The 24,686-nt window shown below is 34.9% G+C and overlaps 1 protein-coding gene across 3 annotated transcripts; it reads left to right on the top strand.

Moving 5' to 3' along the window:
• The first annotated feature begins 478 nt into the window (after positions 1–478).
• Positions 479–23,369, top strand: LOC142348442 (uncharacterized). 3 transcript variants are annotated; one of them, XR_012760735.1, is made up of 3 exons: positions 479–890; positions 21,833–21,962; positions 22,501–23,369. XR_012760735.1 is itself a non-coding variant. In XM_075399800.1 (2 exons), the coding sequence occupies exons 1-2, from the start codon at positions 694–696 to the stop codon at positions 23,228–23,230; spliced, it is 927 nt and encodes a 308-aa protein (XP_075255915.1). In that variant the 5' UTR covers positions 479–693; the 3' UTR covers positions 23,231–23,369. The 3 variants fall into 3 exon arrangements, 1 of the variants encoding a protein (XP_075255915.1); XM_075399800.1 differs by lacking the exon at positions 21,833–21,962; XR_012760734.1 differs by lacking the exon at positions 479–890 and having other exon boundaries at positions 20,597–21,962.
• Positions 23,370–24,686: the final 1,317 nt, after the last annotated feature.

The raw sequence follows: 24,686 nt of genomic DNA, 5'->3' as shown, positions 1-24,686 counted from the left end.
TTTTTCTTCGTGCCATTTTTTTGATGAAACCGTTCATTTTTTTTTAATACAGGAAACATTGTTGCTTAAACTTAACACAATTTTTGCAAATCCACAAAAAGGAGCACAAAAGTCGGTACCTGACGGCTATCCTGTTAAATCACTTCCCACCGTATACGGAATAACTCATTGTTACAAAAAAAATGGTAGGAGTTCGTATTAGACATTCGACCAGGGGTTTTATAAATCTTGCTCTTCGCTTGAAAACCCATACAGTTATATTAATCGTGATTATTAATACCGATATGCATTACAGATGATAAAAGTACGATTGGTTTTTTGGTGATAGTTAGTTTTTCAATGTTAAAAATATACTACTAAAACTTTTAATTCTCTTTGAAGCAGCAAAACAAATTAATGATTCATCAATCACATTGTGCAATTTTGGATATTTGGCCAATATGGTATGTTTTACATAACAATTGTAGATTTGCCGTGGTGTTCACGTGCCTTGAATTAAATATATAAGCGCCGTATAAGACAAAGCAAAAGAGCAAAAGAGAGACGAAACATTACTTATTGGTACCATGGCGGATGTCGCATTCGATTTCTGTTGAGATAGATATAATTTATTAATAAATCACCATCATTACAATCATCATAATTACCATTATTCGTGAAATCAATCTGTTAAACAGTTATTTCTGGCTAGCAATGCTTTCTTCAATGAAAATGCGAAATCAGCTTTGCACAAATTTGGTGAAAGTTATGCTCCGGACTTCTTGGAGAGGCAGCTGTTTGCTATGCGAGTTACAGGCACCGGGGAATCAATTTTGGTACCCTCCACCTGCTAGGCTTTTGGACTCCAAACTGGTGGAAAAATTGAACAGGAATCTTTTCCAACCTTTATGGTATTTCTGCTCAAAATTATAAATAATTCTTTCAGTTAAGAAATCTTCGATTCTTGACATATAGAATAATCGTCCGTATCGCCGTTTTCATCTGAGCTCAAGATGAGGAAAATCTTTTGCTTTACTCAGTCGTCAACAATGCTGACCGAAATGTAAGAAATGAAAAAAAATGTGGTGAAAGAACCTAATATAAAATAATTTTAATTTCCTCTAATAGACAAGAACAAAATGCAAATAACAAAGAAGCAATGTACAGTTAGAGATATATCTTTATGTAAAATTAGAAAACATTAAGATTGTTAATTAAAGAAGTAGACCTTACTTTTTTCAAAGCGAGCTAAATTTTTTGCACAATTATGTATATGAATAAGCCACTGAGCTTTAAAAGTAGGTTCTTTCGTCGTTCCATTTTTTTATGAAACAGTTCAATTTTTGATGCAGAAAGCACTGTTGCTTGAACACAATTTTTACATATCCACAAAGAGGAGCACAAAATTCGGTACTTAAAGGGTGTCCTGTTACATCAGTTCCCACCCGTAAACGGAACACCTCACTGTTACAACAAAATCGGAGGATTTTCGACCAGGGGTTTTTAAAATCTTGCTCTTTACTGGAAAACCTAAAAAAATTATAATAATCGTGATTTAAAATACTGAATCTGGAATACAAATAATAAAGTATGATTGTTTTTTCGGTGGTATTGAAACCTAATTTTTCTATTTTAAAAATAAACCACTGAAATATATAATTCTCTTCGAAGCAGCAAACAAAATTACGATTTATCAATCACGTTGAGCAATTTTGGTTATGCTTTTAATATGGTATGTTCTACATATCAATTTTACAATTTTCATGTTGTTTATCTCTTAGTAGGCTGTTACAACAAATCGAAAGAAATCTATAAGTGCGCGAGCAAGACAAAATAAAAAAAAGACGAAACATTTTTTTTTTTACGAAGGCCTGATGTCGCATTAGAAATCTGTTGAGATATGTTTCAATAAAATTTCACCACCATTATTATCAGAGTGCAACGTAATTGCCATTATTCGTGAAATAAAATTAATAAAAATTAATTACTGGCTGCCAATGCTTTCTTCAATAAAAATGTTCAATCATCTTTGCACAAGTTTAGTAAAGGTTATGCGTCGGACTTCTTGGAAAGGCAGCTGTTTGCTATGCGAGCAACAGGCACCTGGGAGTCAATTTTAGTACCCGCCATATGCTGAAGGGCATTTGGTGAAAAGTCCAAACTGGGGAAAAAGTGTACAGGATTCCCACGCTTTATGATTTTTTTCAAAACTAAAAACAACTATCTTAGTTGAGAAATCCTCTATTCTTAGCAGCTAAAATAATCTTCCGTATCACCGTTTTCATCTGAGTGCAAGAAGAGGAAATACTTTTCCCTTCTCATTTGTCAACAAAGCTGACCAAAATGTAAGAAATGAGCAGAATTGTGGTGAAAGAAACTAATAACAATATTTATTATTTCCTCCAATACATATTAGAAATGTCAAAATACAAATGAGGAAAACCTAATGCGAAAAAGTAAGAGCAAAATTATAATTCGAAAAAATGCAAATGGCAAAGAAGCATTGTACGGTTATAAGGTTATGTCATTATGTAAACTTGGAAATGATATTAAATTAGTCACCTGAAAAGCGATCTAAAAAGTTTAATTTTTTTTGCGCAGCTATTTAACATTACGTCGACAACCCTACAAATCAATTCTTTCTGGGTTTCCGGACATGACTGAAAACTTGTCACCAATTCTACGTGGAGAAATTTGTTTGCTTAAACCTAATGGAAAGGCAGCTGTTTGCTATGCGAGCAACAGGCACCTGGGAGTCAATTTTTGTACCCGCCATATGCTGAAGGGCATTTGGTGAAAAGTCCAAACTGGGGAAAAAGTGTACAGGATTTGGTTAAATTGCGGACAACAATGACAAAAAATAGCTGAGTAACCTTACAAAATTCCGTCAGTGATCTCAAAATTCAAAATGTCAGGTTTTCGTGGCAATAAGGTCGCAAATTTGTGAGCAGAGATATCATCATCATTGGTTTTACTTTTGAGCGTGCGTAGTTCATTTTAACTTTATACCTTTGTATAATAGATTTGTAAGCCTTGACAACAATACGAAGATTATTAGGTTTTTCATTACTTCCCTAAGTTATGTTTGCTAATCTAGATTAGCAAACATAACTTAGGGAAGTAATGAAAAACCTAATAATCTTCGTATTGTTGTCAAGGCTTACAAATCTATTATACAAAGGTATAAAATTAAAATGAACTACGCACGCTCAAAAGTAAAACCAATGATGATGATATCTATGCTCACAAATTTGCGACCTTATTGCCACGAAAACCTGACATTTTGAATTTTGAGATCACTGACGGAATTTTGTAAGGTTACTCAGCTATTTTTTGTCATTGTTGTTCGCAATTTAACCAAATCCTGTACACTTTTTCCCCAGTTTGGACTTTTCACCAAATGCCCTTCAGCATATGGCGGGTACAAAAATTGAATCCCAGGTGCCTGTTGCTCGCATAGCAAACAGCTGCCTTTCCATTAGGTTTAAGCAAACAAATTTCTCCACGTAGACTTGGTGACAAGTTTTCAGTCATGTCCGCAAACCCAGAAAGAATTGATTTGTAGGGTTGTCGACGTAATGTTAAATAGCTGCGCAAAAAAAATAAACTTTTTAGATCGCTTTTCAGGTGACTAATTTAATATCATTTCCAAGTTTACATAATGACATAACCTTATAACCGTACAATGCTTCCTTGCCATTTGCATTTTTTCGAATTAGAATTTTGCTTTTACTTTTTCGCATTAGGTTTTCCTCATTTGTATTTTGACATTTCTAATATGTATTGGAGGAAATAATAAATATTGTTATTAGTTTCTTTCACCACAATTCTGCTCATTTCTTACATTTTGGTCAGCTTTGTTGACAACTGAGAAGGGAAAAGTATTTCCTCTTCTTGCACTCAGATGAAAACGGTGATACGGAAGATTATTTTAGCTGCTAAGAATAGAGGATTTCTCAACTAATATAGTTGTTTTTAGTTTTGAAAAAAATCATAAAGCGTGGGAATCCTGTACACTTTTTCCCCAGTTTGGACTTTTCACCAAATGCCCTTCAGCATATGGCGGGTACTAAAATTGACTCCCAGGTGCCTGTTGCTCGCATAGCAAACAGCTGCCTTTCCAAGAAGTCCGACGCATAACCTTTACTAAACTTGTGCAAAGATGATTGAACATTTTTATTGAAGAAAGCATTGGCAGCCAGTAATTAATTTTTATTAATTTTATTTCACGAATAATGGCAATTACGTTGCACTCTGATAATAATGGTGGTGAAATTTTATTGAAACATATCTCAACAGATTTCTAATGCGACATCCGCCTTCGTAAAAATAAAAACTGTTTCGTTTTTTTTTATTTTGTCTTGCTCGCGCACTTATAGATTTCTTTCGATTTGTTGTAACAGCCTACTAAGAGATAAACAACATTAAAATTGTAAAATTGATATGTAGAACATGCCATATTAAAAGCATAACCAAAATTGCTCAACGTGATTGATAAATCGTAACTTTGTTTGCTGCTTCGAAGAGAATTATATATTTCAGTGGTTTATTTTTAAAATAGAAAAATTAGTTTTCAATACCACCGAAAAAACAACCATACTTTATTATTTGTAATCAGTTGCGTGTTTTTTTTTTAAAAAAATAATGAGTTTAAATTGATTTTGAATCTGGAAATATGAATTATCTGAAGAAAACAAATTAAAATCTGCCTTTGAGAACTGTTAACACAAAATAAATTACTATTAAAAACTGTTTTTTTCAACTTTATCAAAATTTACGAAACTACACGTCTAGATTACTTTTTCTGATGGAAAAATTATATGATATTAGTCTTTGCATCTTAAACTGCTTCCTTTCATTTAATTCAGCTCCTTACGCTTAACTTTTTTTTGCCATTGCCCAAAAAATGTGATTATCTTCATTTTGCCATTTTTTGAGCTTCGAAGGACTTTAGATTTGCTGTCAGAATTACTCGCATTAGTCAATTCATCTCGTAGGATCTTGTGCAAAAAAGTGGATATATTAGAGGATTCTGACAGCGAAATGATTATTTTGTGAAATTCTGGCAGAAAAATTGCTATCTTGCAAGATTCTGGCAGAAAAATGGTTATCTTTCAAGATTCTGGCAGAAAAATTGTTATCTTGCAAGATTCTGGCAAAAAATGGTTATCTTGCAAGATTCTGGCAGAAAAATGGTTATCTTGCAAGATTCTGGCAGAAAAATGGTTATCTTGCAAGATTCTGGCAGAAAAATGGTTATCTTGCAAGATTCTGGCAGAAAAATGGTTATCTTGCAAGATTCTGGCAGAAATCTTGCAAGATTATGCATAATCTTGCAAGATTCTGGCAGAATCTGCCAGAATCTTGCAAGATAACCATTCGAAATCGACTGGGGCTGACAGTGAATTTGAACTTAGTGGTGATCACTTTAACGACCTCACACACTAATTACCATCACAAAGTAGAATTTATGAGACGTTTCGAATATAAACCTTGATAAAACCTAAGTGCTCTTTTCTTTACAGAGAAGATTAGCGTTTTGGTTACTTTTAGAAAAACCCTCAGTGTTGGTTTTTAGTTTAAAGATTTCATTAGTCTACTGATTAACTTTAAAAAAATCATCTCTCAGTTTTGTTTTTTTCGCAGATAAAATTTGTATTCTGATTTTTTTAGGAACGCACTCATTGCTGTTTCCTTTATAGATAAAACTAGCTCTTTGAATATTTTTAAGAAAATACCTCAGTGTTGTTTTATATTATTGAAAAAATTAATCTTCTGATTATCTTAAAGGAAATTCCTCAGTCCTTGGATAATTTTCTTCCGCTTATAAAGCTCTACTGACTTAATTTTCTATCCTCTGAGCGTTTCAATTTGAATCCATTTTTGATTAGATTGATACAAGTCCGTCATTTGTAGATATGAAGAATATCATGAAAAACATGCATCATTTTCACATAGTGGTAATATTCAGATGGCCTTTCTCATATCAGCTAACAAAGATTAAAACACGGGGTTATAATTTGCTCCATTTTTATTGGATTTAAAAGAAAGCATTTTTTTAGGGCTTTCATACGAAACTTCTGCCATAGTTCATCAATTTTTGTTCGTCGAATACTTTATGTCTTTGTTAGTTATCTCTCTATGATTTTTCATCAGCTCTTGATGAACTAAGAATCTACCCCTTCTCTTTAGGGACAATCGTTTCCCTTCATTTTAAGGGCAACCGTTTCACTTCTTTCTATCTGAAACAAAAAGTGAAGAAAATGAAAACAACTGAAACGACTTAGCTAATTTGTAACTAAGCCGCGGATAATAGTGACATTAAAATTGCAGATAATAAGACCCGGGATTTAACCAAACTCGATAATACTGACAAAGACGCCAAAAACTGCAGATATCAGTGACGTTTAAAGCGCGGAATGTAGACACCATAGCGCAGATATTATTGACGTAAATTTCCGGATATTATTGACAGTGACCTTGATTTAAAGGAAAACATTTATTGAGGAAATTTTGAATAAAACTTCTGTCATAGTTCATCAGTAGTTGTGAATTTGGTTTTTTCAAAACGTGTGAATCTGTCGGCCGCGTGGATGACAATGACGGATTTTCCCAATTTTGAGCAATTTTGAACTAGTTTCCCTTACTGGCACTGTTGTCCGCAAAATCTTCGACACCCGAGTCTTAAGAACGGGAAGCAAACAATGTTGACATTAGCAAGCATATCTGATTGACTCAAATGTAGTTTTGGTAACATAATTATGAATTTCTCTGCGCAAAAAACTCAAGAAAAAAAGAAAAAAAAATTGTAACAAACTTTGAGATTTGTAGACCAACTTTACTTCATTCTCCTAATAAAAAAAGCTTTTTATTCTTCAATTCAAAACTATTTTTCCAATCTTGCGATTAATGTTTTTGCAATTCCATCAAAACTAGAGATGGAGTGAGTAATATAATTTTTTGTTTTTTCCGGCACCCTTTTGCCGACTTCAATTTGCTTCATTCTCAGTTTCTTTTTTCTCTGGAAACTGATCTCAACATTTTATTAAAGAATAAAAATGTATTGCATTTTTTTTTCATTTCCGAGGCAAAAATTCCTTGGGTTTTATTTAGATTCAAAATTAATATGTACCACAATCCAACTGCATTAGAAAGTTATCTGGTTCGGCATCAGGTGTTACTAAATCTATAAATATGGTTTTAAACGTTTGATGCTCTCCCGACTACTTCAAGTAGAAACAAGAGTAGTCTACAAAACTACAGTATTTAACATTAGCCCATCGTCCTTTCGAATAATTTTAGCTGTTATTTATATGTTATTTTTAAGCGTTGAATTTAGTGAATTTGGACAGGAATATTTGAAATATGGCCGGGAATGATTTGTGAATTATAGCGGCGAGTTATTTCTTTTTCACGCATCCAAAATACATTTTCAAAAAAAAGTACTCAGTGCATTCACCGCACAGGCTTTGGAAAAAGCGAAGCTATTGTGAAAGCAGTGAAACGAGTTATCAACAATTAAAAAAGCTAATCTGACAAAAATTTAGCGATTCAGAATGTGGAATGGTCCGAAACATTTTTTTATCCACAGCAATTTTTCTAACTTTATACATTGTTTTGCTAAACATTACAGGCAAATCACTTCTTTAGTTGCACTCAAAACAATCGCTGCTCAAACACTTCATCATGATACTCAATAGCTCTTTTTTTTACTTTTTAGGTTTTCCAGTTCCTATACCCGAAAACAACAAAAAAAATTAAAAGAAAGCATTTATTAAGGAAGATTTAAACCAAACATCGGTCAGAGTTCATTAGTAGTTAAGAATTTCGACTTTTCACAACGTTGTGAATCTGTCGGATGTCAGTGTTGGATGTCAATGACAGATCTTCCCAATTTTATCAATTTTTAACTAGTTTTCCTTACTGGCACTGTTGTCCGCAAAATCCTCTATAACCTAATATTAAAACACGGGGAGCAAGCAAATGTTATTGAGTTAAATGTAGTTTTGGTAACGTAATTGTTAAATTATTTGCGCAAAAATTTCAGTAAAAAAAGAAAAAAAATGTTACAAACTTTGAGATCTGTAGACCAACTGTACTTCTAATAAATTTTATTTTTATTCTTCAGTTCAAAACTTTTTTTGCAAAGTTGCGATCTTTGTTTTTGCAATTCCACCAAAACTAAAGATGCAGTGAGTAATATAATTTTTGTTTTTTCCGGCAACCCTTCTGCCGACTTCATTTTGCTTCATTTTCAGTTTTTCTCCTCTGAAAACTAATTTCAACACTTTTTTTAATGAATAAAATTGTATTGCACGTATGTTTGTATGTTTGACGCAGACACCCCTTGGGTTCTTTTTAGATTAAAAATTAGTATTTAATACACTCCAATTGCATCAGAAAGTTATCTCGTCTCACATCATGCGTTACTAAGTCTATAGTTGTGGGTTAAAACGTTTGATGCTCTCCCGACTACTCTAAGTAGGTAAAAGAGTAGGCTACAAAACTACAGAAATTTAAGATTAACCCTTCGTCCTTTCGGGTAATTTTACCAGTGATTAACATGTTTTTTAAGCGTTGAATTTAGTGAATATGGCAGAAATGTTTGAATTATGGTGGGGAATGATTTGTGAATGATAGCGGCAAGTTATTTCTTTCTCACAAAAAACGATTTTTTTTTCTAAAAAATTTATTCAGTACATTCACCGCAAAGGCTTTGGAAAAAACGCAGCTATTGTGAAAAATGTGAAACGAGTTATCAACATTTAAAAAAGCAATTCTCACAAAAATTTAACGATTTAGAATATAGAATGGTCAGAATCGTTTTTAATTCAGAGCAACTTTTCTAACTTTATACATTTTTTTGCTAAATGTTACAGGCAAATCACTTCTTTAGTTGGGCTCAAGCAAATGGCTGCTCAAACACTTCATCATGATACTCAATAGCTTTCTTTTTACTCATTAGTTTTTCCAGTTTCTATACCCGAAAGCATAAAAAAAAGCATTTACTGAGGAACTTTTATACAAAATTTTGGTCAGAGTTCATTTGTAGCTGAGAATTTGGACTTTTGACAACGTTGTGAATCTTTTGGATGTCAGTGTTGGATGTCAATGACAGATTGTCATAATTTTAGCAATTTTGAGCTAGTTTCCCTTATGGGCAATGTTGGCCGCGAAATCCTCTACAACCTGACCTTAAAACACAGAGAGCGAACAATGTTGACATTAGCAAGCAAATCTGATTGACTAAATTGTAGTTTTGGTAACTTAATTATTAAATTCATTGCGCAAGAAAGTGTAGAAAAAACAAAAAAAATTGTTACAAAATTTGAGATCTGTAGACCAACTGTACTTCTTTCTCCTAATAAAAAAACTTTGTTTTCTTCAATTCAAAATTGTTTTTCCAAAGTTGCGATTAATGTTTTTGCAATTCCCTAAAAACTAAAAATGCATTGCGTAATTTAATTTTTGTTTTTTCCGGCAAACTTTTGCCGACTTCATTTTGCTTCATTCTCAGTTTGTTTCTATGAAAACTGGTTTCAACACTTTTGCTAATGAATAAAATTGTATTGCAATTTTTTTCATATTTGATGCAGACACCCCTTGGGTTTTATTTAGATTTAAAAAAAGACATTTACTACCATCTAATTGCATCAGAAATTATCTCGTCGCACATCATGTGTTACTAGGTCTATAGTTGTGGGTTTAAACGTTCGATGCTCTCACGAATACTCCAAGCAGGTACAAGAGTAGGCTACAAAATTACAGAAATTTAAGATTAACCCTTAGTCCTTTCGGGTAATTTTACCAGTGATTAATATGTATTTTCAAGCGTTGAATTTAGTGAACATGGCTAGGAATGTTTGAATTATGTTGGGGAATGATTTGTGAATGACAGAGTTATTTCTTTTTCACGAAAACCGAAATATTTTTTCAAAAAAAATTATCCAGTGCATTCAACGCATAGAATTTGCAAAAAACGCAGCTATTGTGAAAAATTTGAAACGAGTTATCAACATTTAAAAAAGTGTTTCTCACAAAAATTTAGCGATTGAGAATGTAGAATGATCAGAATCGTTTTTTTTTCAGTGCAATTTTTCTAACTTTATATATTGTTTTGCTAAATAATACAAGCAAATCACTTCTTTAGTATCGCTCAAGCAAATTGCTGCTTAAACACTTCATCATAATACTCAATAGCTCTCCTTTCACCCATGAGGTTTTCCTGTTCCTATACCCGAAAAAAAAAATTTAAAAAAGCACTTACTGATGAACATTCATACAAATATTTTGTCAGAATTCATCAGTAGTTGTGAATTTGGACTTTTCACAACGTTTTGATTCTGTCGGATGTCAACGTTGGATGTCAATGACGGATTTTCCAAAATTTAGCAATTTTGAACTAGTTTCCCTTATGGGCACTGCTGGCCGCAAAATCCTCTACAACCTAATCTTAAAACACAGAGAGCGAACAATGTCGATATTAGCAAGCAAATCTGATTGACTAAATGGTAGTTTTGGTAACGTAATTATTAATTTCTTTGCGCAAGAAATTGAAGAAAAAAAATGTTACAAACTTTAAGATCTGTAGACCAACTGTACTTCTTTCTCCTAATAAAATTGCTTTTTATTCTTCAGTTCAAAACTGTTCTTCCTGAGTTGCAATTATTGTTTTTGCAATTCGCCCAAAACTAAAGATGCAGTGAGTAAAACAACTTTTGTTTTTCCGACACTCTTTTGCCGACTTCATTTTGCTTCATTCTCAGTTTGTTTCTCTGTGAACTGATTTCAACGCTTTTTAAATGAATAAAATTGTATTGCGATTTTTTTCCTTTCTGATGCAGAAAACACTTGGGTTATTTTTAGATAAAAAATTAATATGTATCACAATCCAATTGCATCAGAAAGTTATCTCGTCGCACATTAGGTGTTACTAAATCTATAGTTGTGGCTTAAAACGTCTGATGCTCTCACGACTACTCCAAGCAGGTACAAGAGTAGGCTACAAAACTACAGATATTTAGGAATAACCCTTCATCATTTCAAATAATTTTAGCAGTGACTTATATGTACTTTTTTTAGCGAATTTTGAATTATAGCGTTGAATTTAGCAAATATGGTCAGGAATGTTTGAAACATAGCCGGGACTTGGTTGTGAATTATAGCAGTGAGTTATTTCTTTTTCACGCAACACAAAAAATTTTTTCAGTGCAATCACCGCATATGCTTTTGGAAAAAAGGCAGCTATTGTGAAAGCAGTGAAACGATTTATCAACAATTAAAAGCAATTCCCACACAAATGTAGCGATTCAGAATGTGGAATGGTCTGAAGCATTTTTTTATCCAGAGCAATTTTTCTGACTTTATACATTGTTTTGCTAAACATTACAGGCAAATCACTTCTTTAGTTGGGATCAAAAAAATCGCTGCTCAAACACTTCATCATAATATTCAAAAGTTCTTTTTATACTTTTTAGGTTTTTCAGTTCCAATACCCGAAAACAACAAACAAATAATTTAAAAGGAAGCATTTATTGAGGAACATTTAAACCAAATTTTGGTCAGAGTTCATCAGTAGTTGTGAATTTGGACTTTGCACAATGTTGTGAATCTATCGGATGTCAGTATTGAATGTCAACGACGGATTTTCCCTATTTTATCAATTTTTAACTAGTTTTCCTTACTGGAACTGTTGTCCGCAAAATCCTCTACAACCTTATCTTAAAACACGGGGAGCGAACAATGTCAAGATTAGCCAGCAATTCTGATTGACTAAAATGTAGTTTTGGTGAATTAATTCTTAAATTCGTTGCGCAAAAAATTCAAGAAAAAAAGAAAGAATTGCTACGAATTTTGAGATCTGTAGACCAACTGTACTTCTTTCTCCTAATAAAATTCCTTTTTGTTCTTCAGTTCAAAACTGTTTTTACAAAGCTGCGAATATGTTTTTGCAATTCCCCCAAAACTAAAGATGCAGTAAGTATAGATTTCAACGCTTTTTTATTGAATAAAATTGTATTGCGATTTTTTTCCTTTCTGATGCAGAAAACACTTGGGTTATATTTAGATAAAAAAATTAATATGTATCACAATCCAATTGCATCAGAAAGTTATCTCGTCGCACATTAGGTGTTACTAAATCTATAGTTGGGGGTTAAAACGTCTGATGCTCTCACGACTACTCCAAGCAGGTACAAGAGTAGGCTACAAAATAACAGAAAATTAAGATTAACCCTTAGTCCTTTCGGGTAATTTTACCAGTGATTAATATGTTTTTTCAAGCGTTGAATTTAGTGAACATGTCTAGGAATGTTTGAATTATGTTGGGGAATGATTTTTGAATGACAGAGTTATTTCTTTTTCACAAAAACCAAAATTTTTTTTCAAAGAAAATTTATTCAGTGCATTCAACGCATAGGCTTTGGAAAAACGCAGCTATTGTGAAAAAAGGGAACCAAGTTATCAACATTTAAAAAAGCGTTTCTCACAAAAATTTATGGCGATTTAGAATGTAGAATGGTCAGAATCGTTTTTTATTCAGAGCAACTTTTCTAACTTTAAACATTGTTTTGCTAAATAATACCGGCAAATCACTTCTTTAGTAGCGCTCAAGCAAATCGCTGCACTAACACTTCATCATGATACACAATAGTTCTGCTTTTACCCATGAGGTTTTCCAGTTCCTATACCCGAACAAAAACAAAAAAAAATTTAAAAAAAAAGCATTTACTGAGGAACATTCATACAAACTTTTTGTCAGAATTCATCAGTAGTTGTGAATTTGGACTTTTCACAACATTTTGAATCTGTCGGATGTCAACGTTGGATGTCAATGACGGATTTTCCAAAATTTAGCAATTTTGAACTAGTTTCCCTTATGGGCACTGCTGGCCGCAAAATCCTCTACAACCTAATCTTAAAACACAGAGAGCGAACAATGTCGATATTAGCAAGCAAATCTGATTGACTAAATGGTAGTTTTGGTAACGTAATTATTAATTTCTTTGCGCAAGAAATTGAAGAAAAAAAATGTTACAAACTTTAAGATCTGTAGACCAACTGTACTTCTTTCTCCTAATAAAATTGCTTTTTATTCTTCAGTTCATAACTGTTCTTCCAGAGTTGCGATTATTGTTTTTGCAATTCGCCCAAAACTAAATAAGCAGTGAGTAATATAACTTCTGTTTTTTCCGGCACTCTTTTGCCGACTTCATTTTGCTTCATTCTCAGTTTGTTTCGTTGGAAACTGATTTCAACAATTTTTTTAATGAATAGAATTGTATTGCGATTTTTTTCATTTCCTATTCAGAAACCACTTGGGTCATTTTTAGATTAAAAATTATTATGTATCACAACCCAATTGCATCAGAAAGTTATCTCGTCGCACATTAGGTGTTACTAAATCTATAATTGTGGGTTTAAACGTTTGATACTCTCACGACTACTCGAATTAGGTACAAGAGTTCAGTTGGTCGGTCGCAAAATCCCCTACAACCTAATCTTAGAACACGGAGAGCGAACAATGTTGACCTTAGCAAGCAAATCTGATTGACTAAAAGGTCGTTTTGGTAACGTAATTATGAAATTTTTTGCGCAAAAAATTGAAATAAAAAGGAAAAAAAATTGTTACATACTTTGAGATCTGTAGACCAACTGTACTTCTTTCTCCTAATAAAATGACTTTGTTTTCTTCAATTCAAAATTGTTTTTCCAAAGTTGCGATTAATGTTTTTGCCATTCTATCAAAACTAAAGATGCAGTGAGTAATATAATTTTTGTTTTTTTCCGGCACTCTTTTAACGTCTGTATTTTGCTTCATTCTCAATTTGTTTCTCTGGAAACTGATTTCAACGCTTTTTTAGTGAATAAAATTGAATTGCAATTTTTTTTCATTTCTGATGCAGAAGTGCCTTGGGTTTTATTAAGATTAACATTTAATATTTATCACAATCCAATTGCATCAGATTGTTGTCTCGTCGCCCATTAGGTGTTACTATATCTATAGCTGTGGGTTTAAACGTTTGATGCTCTCCCGACAACACCAAGTAGGACCAAGAGTAGGCTACAAGAATACAGAAGTTTTAGATAAACCCTTCGTCCTTTCGGGTATTTTTTAGCAGTGCGTTAGAGTTACTCTTTAAGCGTTAAATTTAGTGAATAGCGCCAGGAATGTTTGAAATATGGCCAGGAATGGTTGTGAATTATAGGGTGACTTGTTTCTTTTTCATTTTCAGTGCACTCAACGCATAAGCTTTGGAAAAAACGCAGCTATTGTGAAAAATAATAAACGAGTTATCAACGTTTTAAAAAGCAATTCTTTCAAACGTTTAGAGATATAATTAGTAGAATGGTCAGAATCTTTATTTATTCAACGCACTCTTTCTAACTTTATACATTGTTTTGCTAAACATTAAAGGCAATTCATTTCTTCAGTCGCGCTCAAGTAAATCGCTGCTCAAACATTTTATCATGATTCTCAATAGCTGTTTTTTTAACTTTTTAGTTTTTCCAGTCCGTTTACCCGAAAACAATAAAAAAGTTAATGTAATTTAACCATAAAAACAACTTAACTCACCTCAACTGTTACAATAAAACTATTTTTCCTAACTCAACATAAATAGTGCGTACTTTAACCGAACGTTACTGGAAAAATTAATGCCTTACTACCTAAAAAATTCAGGCCGTACTACCTTTCACTTTTTTCCAACTTGCCTTAAAATCACATACAAAGGTTACCTGAACGGTTGTGGTAAATTTCTTTGAATTGGCCTTCAATAAATTCAAATTTTTACCCTAAGCTTGAGGTAGGTTAGGTTGAACGAATAGGGTAAATTAACGCAAAATTATGAAAATAATATGGCTACCGGTAACTATGGTAACTAAATAAAGTACGTTCACGGCAAATTAGAGTAAAAACAGGTTCTTTGTTGAGGGAGTCTTTATTTTTTCAGATAAATTTCGAGCAAAGTTGCGCAGCCTCAATAGCAGTTCAGGCGAACAAATGCATTATCACTTAAAGTACAGGTAGGGCAGATGTACTGTAATCGATTAAGATTTAAGGTAAATTACTTTAAGTAAGGCAAAAGTAAAGGTAAAAGTCACCAAGTCGGAAATATTTTCTCCTGTCACTTTATGAACCGACTCTCGAGAAAACAGTTAGCAGTATACTGTAAATCTTAAGTGAATCTCAGCTCAGCATGCACATACTAGCCGTTTTTTACGGAAAAGCCAGCGAGAAGGCGTCCACTAAGGCTCGTAAGGCGTCCAGTAAGGCGTCGCAAACTATTTGAGAGTAATAAAAAGATGCGCACTCAAGCAAACAGAAAAACAAGAAAAAAGATTAGAAACTGTTAGAAATTCAACTTTAGCCTTCGTGAACTTGAAGTTGGGTGACCAGATTGTAGATCGCCAACGGTTGAATGATCGCCACCCACATTTGAGGAACCTGCCAAATCAGAGCTACAAAAAAAATGAAACTGAAGGTTTTCTTGGTCAAGCCTGTTATGTCATCCACCACCCATTAGAATTCAAGAGTTCAGACAAAAAGCTGCAACATGGGTTGTGATATCGAAAATAAGATGGGCCATAACCGGCGAAGCAAGCAGCAACTCTTGCTTCAACAACAAATTCAATAGCAGAAAAGAGTTAGCCTCAATGGTTAGCAAGCCAGTTCAGTAAGTGGTGCCACATCGGATCCTTCGAATCAAACTGTGATGTCACCGGTCATTCGAAAGATGAAAAGAGAGCTATCAAGACATTGGAGCAAACAATTCGATTCACTCATGAATGATATGAAGTTGATATGATACCAAGTAACTTCTGCTCTGCTATAATGCCACTTAACTCTCTAGAACAACGCCTGCAGACAGATGATACGTTGCAAAGAGGTTATTAGGAACCACAGACATTGACGTAAGAGCTGGTTATGTTCATAAAGGTGAACAGTATAAATTGAAGGGTGCCAGAGCCAGGCCTCAATAGTTTGTGCCGCACCACGTTGTCATCAACCCGTAAAACCTCGCGAATGTCAGAAGAGTGTGTAACGCGGCTGCAAAGTATCAAGGACTGACTCTCAAGTGGAAACTTTTTCGGGACCAAACCTGTTGCAGAGTCTGATAGGAAACTCTTTTCGCTTCTACAAACACCAAATAGTGCTTTCAACCAAAATCAAAGCGATGTTTCCTCAATTTGCTGTCCCAGGCAATTACAGCAAATGCTTACAATTTCTCTTGCGAGAAGATCCAGCAGAGGATAGAAATCTACGAGTTTGCAACAATCCATGACTTTATCTAGAAATTGCCGACCTTTGCAAATTAAGCTTCATCAAGTGGCGAAAGAAAACGCGAAAGTCGAGAAAAATGTTGTCAAAACTGTTCAGCAAAATTTCTAAGAGAAAGTTATTTCAAAGTCTCTCAGAAAAACCCAAGGAGCAGCTGAAATCTACAAAAAATTTTCAGCAAAAGTGGATAAAATTTGAAGAAATGGAGAACGAGTGACATTGAGGTCAAGTCAAGACTCCCAGAAGCGGACACGTCAACCAAAGTTGCGAAAACTTTCGAGGCCGAACAGCAATCATCCTCAATCTATTCAACTAAATTGGAATGTCGAAACAGACAGACCCATAGTCTGTCGTGGATCATAGCAAGAAGCTCCAGCAAAAGAGAAGCTCCATAACTCAGAGAATTTTGGTACCCTTTGTCTCAGCACTGTTCGACAAGTTTGAAATATGTGCACCTTTAACCACAAGGACGTATTTTCTACTTAAAAGCATTTGGACAGCATAATGACAAGTATCGGACAAAGAGTTGTCAGCAGAGCTCTTAAAAATATTCAACGATTGATGCTCTGAGTTGAGAGAAATAAGGACGATGTTGATAAATCCACATTATTTCGAAAGTGAATGTACAAACTCGAGACTGCAGATTTTTTCTGACACGTGAAAAAACCAATGTGCTTTGTGGCATATCTGCAGAAATTGATGCGGAGTTAAAACTCACCTATGTGAAAGGAAAATGCCTTGTAGCACCTATAAAAAAACGACGGTTCTGCAGTAAGAAATTCATGTCACAGTTTACGAAGTTAATCTCAGAAAGTAGATATTGAGAGAACATGATGTGAAAATTGACAAAATCTATCATTGTACAGATTAATCAACAAGGTGGCAGTACCTAAAATCAGCTCACAAACAACAGCAGTTTTTTGATGGCAACAGAGCTACCGAAATGATGCAGAACTCTTAAATGCATCAACTGAGACATGTTAAAGGCATCAAAACCACCCGATATTCCCACCAAAGGTATTTCCTTCGAAGTCCTCAATGAGTTTGTGTGTTGCAATGTAGAAAAATTTGAACCTGAGCAAGTCAACAGTACCATAGAAACAGAGACATAAATGGATCAATGGTTTGACTGGAGACAATACAGCAGTTTCAATGGAATTAAAAATTTATTGACTATTGCTTGAGATTCAAGACAAAGCAGAAGGGACTTCTCAAAGCAGATGAAATCCACAAAGCAAGATATAATTTATTTCAGTTTGTTAAAACCGAAAGCATCCAGAATGGTCCAAAATCGATAACAAGCAGCAACCAAATCCTGAAAGCATTGAGTTTTGCCAAATTGTTACCATTCATAGAAGACGATAGAGCAATTCAAGCGAAAAATTGACAGAAGCGTTGAAACCTCGATTACAACACCACTCACCCCATATTATTGACAAATGAACATACAGTTGTACAACTTCTGTTGGAGAGAGCGCACCAGGATAACCTACATGAGGGCGCAAAATACTTAAGAAACATGCTCTAACAAGATTTCTAGATCTTCGGGCTAATAAATGCATCAAGGATCATCAAGTCGAGAGGCCAACGCAATTCATCCACCGATGGCAGACTTATCACTGGATTAACACATGCTGCCATTACCTATAACAATATTGACTGCTTCGCAACCTTCGAAATTAGTTTTCCAAGAGGATCAATGACGAGATGGTGTTTTTTTTCACCTGTCTAACAACCAGAGCAGCACTCGAACTAGCACAGCCTTTAGACACAGGATCAAGTCTAGCAACAAAATCAAGATTCATTGCCAGACGTGACTACCCAAATCAGCTAACGAGCTGAAGTCATTCAAGGTTGCATGGCAGAAAGCTAAGATTGAAACTGACTTTCGTACTCACATTTTGGAGCTCCACACTTTGGTGAAGTCTGGGAGAGACTGGTACAAAGCTGGAGGAGAGTCATGATTGCATTCCTGGACAGTCGAAGCTTTACCGACGAAATACTGGGCACAACACTGTGACGACCCTGAAAATTTCATAGTCTCGCATCTAATCATCTCTTGTTAAGACGAGAGAACTCGAGTGCACCATACGTGCCATGCAGTGAGCGCTACCATGACATGATAAAATCCTTCATAACGACTTGATCTCGCGAATATGGACTCGAGAGTATCTTCCACAATGGAACCAATCATTAGACCAATGGAGGTCAAAGTGGTCAAAAGACGATGTGCGAGGCCCGAAAGAAGGCAAGTTAGTATGGCTAGTAGATGACTCTGTGAAACACTGTGAGTAGAAATTTGGACAAATAATCGAAATAATCACTGGAGGTTACGGTAAAATGCGGTCAATGAGAGTCAAAATGGCACAGGGAGAGCTGTACCGGCCAGTCGTGAAGTTAGCGCCAGTATTGTACGATGGTGTCTCCGGGATCAAAAACAATGGGGGGGGGGATGTTGTTGCCACTTCAAATCGTAGGCAAGAGCCAACAGTTGGCAAGAAATAGTTTTTGAAAATTAAAAAACATTACTTATCAAAACTCAAAAATGGTAGAAACCAGAGATAAAAACACATGGTTAGGGTAATCTTTAAAAAACTCATGCACCCAACGAACGATATGGCATGAAGCCCACAAGTGTGGCCCTTAGCACAGATATAGTGAAAAATTGCACTTTATGTTCAAGTGCCACTTATTTGAGGCGTTTTGCGTTAAGTAATAACAATCTGTGCTTATGTCAACAAAGGAAATTTTTGAAGTAGTTACAAACATTGACTTAACCAATCCGAAACGAGTAGCAATGCATTTATAGATGATGTTTATATGATAATTTACTTTAACCGAGTTGATTGAATAGTGTAATGATATCACTTTTAGAACCATTAGAATCTGTCACAAAGAACAGTTGGCTTTTAGATTGGACTATAATTTTTTCTTAATCCTTTTTGGTCTTTTGTCCTAAGTTTTGCTTGATATGAAGACCTTCGGAGTTTAAGGTTAGTTGAGCTTTCTTGACAGGAATTTAGCAAACATTACTCTTTGGCTGAATCTTTACACAATTCAGCCCAAGATTGAACATAGATAATCAATAAGGAAATTCTTAACTTCAATTAAAATTCACAATAGTGACAAATTCAAGGTTGTGATATTTGGGTTCCCCTGAGATTTTTAAGCAGCCTGATAATTGGTCCCTCAGCCCGGTCAACAACACAAACAGTAACAAATCCCATTTTTATTTGGTGAACCAGAACGAAATCCTCAGATAGTTGGAAAGAGTCCAGACAGACATTGAAAATCTTCTGACCAGAAGATGTCCGGCAAATTCAAGAGGCTAAAAATTGAGAAGGCTGAATTGCTCAAAAAGATTGAGAGACATCTGGTTGTTGTAGAAAATCACAAAATCACCTTGCCAAAAACAAAAAACAGACATTGATGCTTCTTTGACACCTACAATGTAGGCAACTCCTGAAGCCATTCTACTTACGGCACTTCGATGCAGACACCAAAGTTGGGCAAAAAGGAGAAGAGTCAAATTGGTTAATTGAAAAATACAAAAACTTTAAGATATTGAAGAATATCGCAGCTACGTTTTCAACTGTCGAGAGAACACAATACGACTTTACAAGATGACGGCCAAACATATATCGTTTTATGTCAATGCAAGAAAATTGGAAGAGGAGTTGGGATCAGAAAGGTTAGACGACTACCACAGGCAAGCATTGTGTGACAAATTGGAACAGCTGCGAGCAAAATTAGGTTCAACTCGCGCAGAACTAACTTAAATTGTGAAGTCATGTTTTATTACGGATTGGTTTACGGCTTTAAACAAGAATAAATAACATCAACGAGGCACGCTAAAACAATAACCGCAAACCACAGGGAGTGGAAATCAAACATCCTTAGTGTCATCAACCTCTGCTTGTGACCAGGACCCAAATGAGTCGTTAGTTGAGACGGGAAATTGAGTGATAGAAGCCTTTTAAACTTCAGCACAAGATTGAAGACAGATTATTACTAAGGATATTCTTAACTTTAATCAAAATTGAAGTTACAATACTTTAAAATAACCAAGCAATTGATGGTTTCAATGAGATTATGAGACAATCTGATTCATTAGAGAACCAGGCCGGCGTATAGCTTGAGAGCCAAGCAGTGGTATTTCAGTTCCGCTGAGAGCCTTGAGCAGTCGCGACATTGCCTAAGAAAATTAGTGCTTAAACTAAAAAACCTTTTTGAAAAAGCCTCATTTGATCGAAAATTTTCGCTTGCTGGGCGACAATTATATCACACTTACAACACTCTCTCTCTCTCTTGGTATGATGCTTGACCAAAAACCTGTCTCTCTCTCTCTCTCTCTCTCTCTCTCTCTCTCTTTCTTTTGCTCTGTTTTTGACTATTAAATCAGCAGACTGCACTAAACACTATTTTTCTCATGCAGTTTTGAATATACATCCTCTGAGAAGAAAAGCCACCGAATTAAAAAAATGATTACCGTTACTCCTCTTCGGGTCGTTAAAATAAAGAAGCTTAGTGTCCTTCAGTATAATGCTCAGAGAGCGATGTTTCCAAAGGTTGACCACATTTCCCTTTGAACCAGAAATTTGGAGAACTCCAATTTTTCTCGCCTTGGCAGACAGCGCAAACAAGTATCTTATTAAGTTAAACACAGACCCTAAAGAGTCTTAAAAAAACGGTCAATTTTACTTACAGTTTCAACGCCTACGTCCAACACAATTAGATGTAAAAGATCAAATTTACCGCTCAAAAAAATAAAAAAAAATGCAATACACGATGCGCAGAAAATTGTGTCTAATGTCTGTGTCTAAATTGTGTCTAAATTGTATCAGTCGTTTCTGCAGTACAAAAACCAAAAAAATCTCATTAAATGAAATGCTCAAATAAAATTGAACTGCAGTATTGCAAATACTCTCAGAATTTTTACTCAATAGGAAACTGATTTCTCATAATACCCCTCTACGCGGAAAATCATCCGCCTATACTTGTGAGAGCCAAGTATTAGCAATCAATTTAATAAAGGCGGAGCAAAAAATTTCATCATTGGCCATATATTCAACTTACAATTTCAAGAACGGATAGCAGACAAAATTGAGAACCCGTCACCTTGCGAAGAAAAAAGCGCATCTCCGACCAGCTCTTGTAAATGAACCCTTTCGTCAACACAGAGCTCTATCCCGGAGCTCTCGCTTCTTGCTTTGCTGAGGTTGAAGAAATCCTGAAGCGCTTTGATAACATAATGATTGATGCTCTGGAGTTTGATTTCGGTTGTCAAAACTAAGAAGTTATTGCAACCGACAATTTGCCCCTAAGCTTTTCTGCCTCTGTTGAAGATTTTTTCTGCCTCTGTTCGAATTTAACTTTCAATTGTTTGTATTGTTGCTTTTCCCTATCCCTAATACATTTTTTTCTTTTTGTTATTATGTCATTCTTCTTGTTCGTGGGCGGAATTAATAGCTCACTTGTAATAACTGGACCGGCTCCTTTGTGAAACAGCTTTTTCCAGATCACACTAATAGTATCACTCATACAAGACAATAGGGGCCAGCTGGTGCTTTACAGGACTTCACTTGCTGAAAAGCTTCGCATCTGGCAACTGACTTGATAATGGGCTCACTGAAGACACCTTGCAACCTCACCTAGAAAAGTTCACAAGAAATTGGAAGGCTGCTAGCTGCAAAATGCAATCAACGTAAGATTTTTTATCCTTGACAAATGCAGCAGATAAAAATCTGGGATCTTTTCCGTGTGTGCCCCCCCCCCCCCCAGCTTAGTGGGTGCAAATTATTTGCACCCCCATACTCACGTGCCATATTTTATATGATGATTTACTATGTAATGGCACGTGTTCTGTAACTAGGGGCGCAAAACGTACGAGGGGGGGGGGGGGGGGGGGTGGGGGCACAAACGGAAAAGATCCAGAATCTGTTCTATGAGTTCGCCGTCAATCATAGACTGAGAAGACTCATGTTTGTTTGCATGCCAATGTTTTGTAAGTCTAATTTGCGCACGGAAATGAGTAGACCTCTCTATAGGACACCTAAGGCTCTAAAAAGCCACTATCGATTCTGCCTTAGTACTTTGGTGATTTTAAAAAAAATGGGATGAACTTTTGGTTCAATCTGGTCACACCATCTGCTGTAAAGAAAGACATGTAAACAAATGTAGCAAAAAAAACTTTTTTCGTAAATTTTTGCAATAGATATATTTGAACAAGATTTCTAACACAGGGATAAAACCGAATTTCAATCCTCCGAACACCACCGATTGACGAGGATTAACATCTTCATTAAACCCAGCAGTTGTGGTACTTTGTTTGCAATACCAGCTGCTGGCTGTTTCATTGAGGGATATACCCTTGCTATACCAAGAACACACTTGAACAGCTTAATTCACTTCGAGTGGATTTATGGAAAGAGAGGACATTTTTTGAATTTCATTGAAGCCCTCAGAAAACAAGTTGGGCAAATTTATGGACCGCTAATTGTTGGCGAGCATGGAATTTCGTTTGATTCTGATTTGATTCCAGACTCGGACTCTCTTAATTCTGATTTATCGGCAAGCTGCTCTGCGATGTCTCGAATAACGCAAAGACCTGATCTCGGAAGCGCATGCATTGATCACGCTCATGTTCATTTGATACCGATGAAAACGTCAGAAAATATTGATCAAGTGGTTTCAGAGTTTCTCAAGGTCGCGAAACCGGCAATTGAAATCAGATCGAGTTCTAACGCGAAAGAAGCGACAGCAGGTTTCCTTGATTACGGAGATGATAGCTATCTCATGCTTTCCCCCAAACCGGGAAACTATTTAATTTGGGAAAGTCGTCGAGATTTTCCGAGACAGATGATTCGTCGAACAGCAGCCAAAGTTTTAGGGATTGAGGAATTTTACAATTGGAGGCAGTACCCGTTTGCAGAAAACATGTACAATACAGTGCTAAAGCTAAAAAAATGTTAACTGAGTCCCTATATCAAAAATTTAATTTATTTATAAATTAGAATTGCAAAGATATTCAATATGAAATGCGATTATCAATATGAGTTTGGGTAGAAGTTTCAACGAATGACCCGGGTTGAAGTTTCTTTGATTTCATACAAGGATCATATATGATTTCATACTGTCCATATTTGATTTCTTAGTACGATCCTTGTATGAAACCAAAGAAATCATATATGATCCTTGTATGATTACCAAGAAATCATATATGATCCTAGTGTGAATACGAAGAATCATACATCTATTTTTGAAAATCTGTAACCATTTATGTTTATTTGTTTTTATTCGGTAGGGCATCACATATATGATACCCCGACATCACATTGTGTTCCTCCAAAAGACCCTAACGTACAATATCAATTGCAAGTAGGGCACAACATAAAAGAGTAACTCCAAACAAATAACAAAATTTTTGACATACTCTGAAGCCAGTTTATACAAATAAATGCTCATTTATCAAAAAAATTAATCAAGAAAAAATGCATATCACGTCATATTCGTTTTCTGTATACGTTTAAACCACAAAGTTATTCTTTTAGCGCACACAAAGAATCAAATCTGGATTGCAAAGGCGATATAATAATTTATTAAGTCCTCTGACTACATTATACGAGAATTTGTGGCACCAGTCAATGTATTATGTGTCATATATGACCTTGTACGAAATCCAAGAAATTTTTCAATGGAAAATCAACTTCAATGGAAAATCAAAATTATACAGTTTTTAGTCTTTGAATTTTTTTGTTTGATCCTTGTATGATTTCTGGGAAATCATATATGGCCCTTGTATGAATACCAAGAATTCATACAAATCATATATGACCTAGTATGATTACTAAGAATCATATATGACCTAGTACGAAATCAAAGAAAGTTGTATGAGCGTTGACCCGGGGAGCTGCTCTAAATAAAACTTTTCGAATATAACTTTCCCCGTTGATTTTCGATGTTCACATTCAATGAACTTGCAAATTTCTGAGACGTTTTTGCAACTTTTAGGCCAAAAATGGCAAGTTTTCATACGGAAACCCTTCATTATGGAAATTCTTGCCCATTCAATTTGTTAGTTCTCACAAATTTACCAATAAAAATATAATAAACTTGTACATATTTCTCATATTTTTCTGACTTTTAGTTTTATTAATAAAAAAGAATGACGGAAGAGTATTGCAATATACTGAAATGCAACCTCTCTACTTTGTCCCGTGAAACAATTGGCTAGGAAAAACAGTGCAAAAATTAACAATGAGAACTAAACTTGAACGAAAATAAACTCAAATCGTACAAGTCAACTTTCAAGCCTGCTTTATTTTCTGACAAAATGGCTATTTTTTTATTAAAATAAACGTCAACTAATTGCCTTGCAAGTTTTCTCTCAAGGTAACATCTTAAAACTCTTAGATTGCTGTAGCACTCT

The sequence above is a fragment of the Convolutriloba macropyga genome, chromosome 10, assembly GCF_964194025.1.
Source record: "Convolutriloba macropyga chromosome 10, txConMacr16.3, whole genome shotgun sequence".
NCBI lineage: Eukaryota > Metazoa > Xenacoelomorpha > Acoela > Convolutidae > Convolutriloba > Convolutriloba macropyga.
The sequence above is the reverse complement of the archived record's forward strand: the minus strand, read 5'-3'. Positions and strand labels throughout refer to the sequence as shown.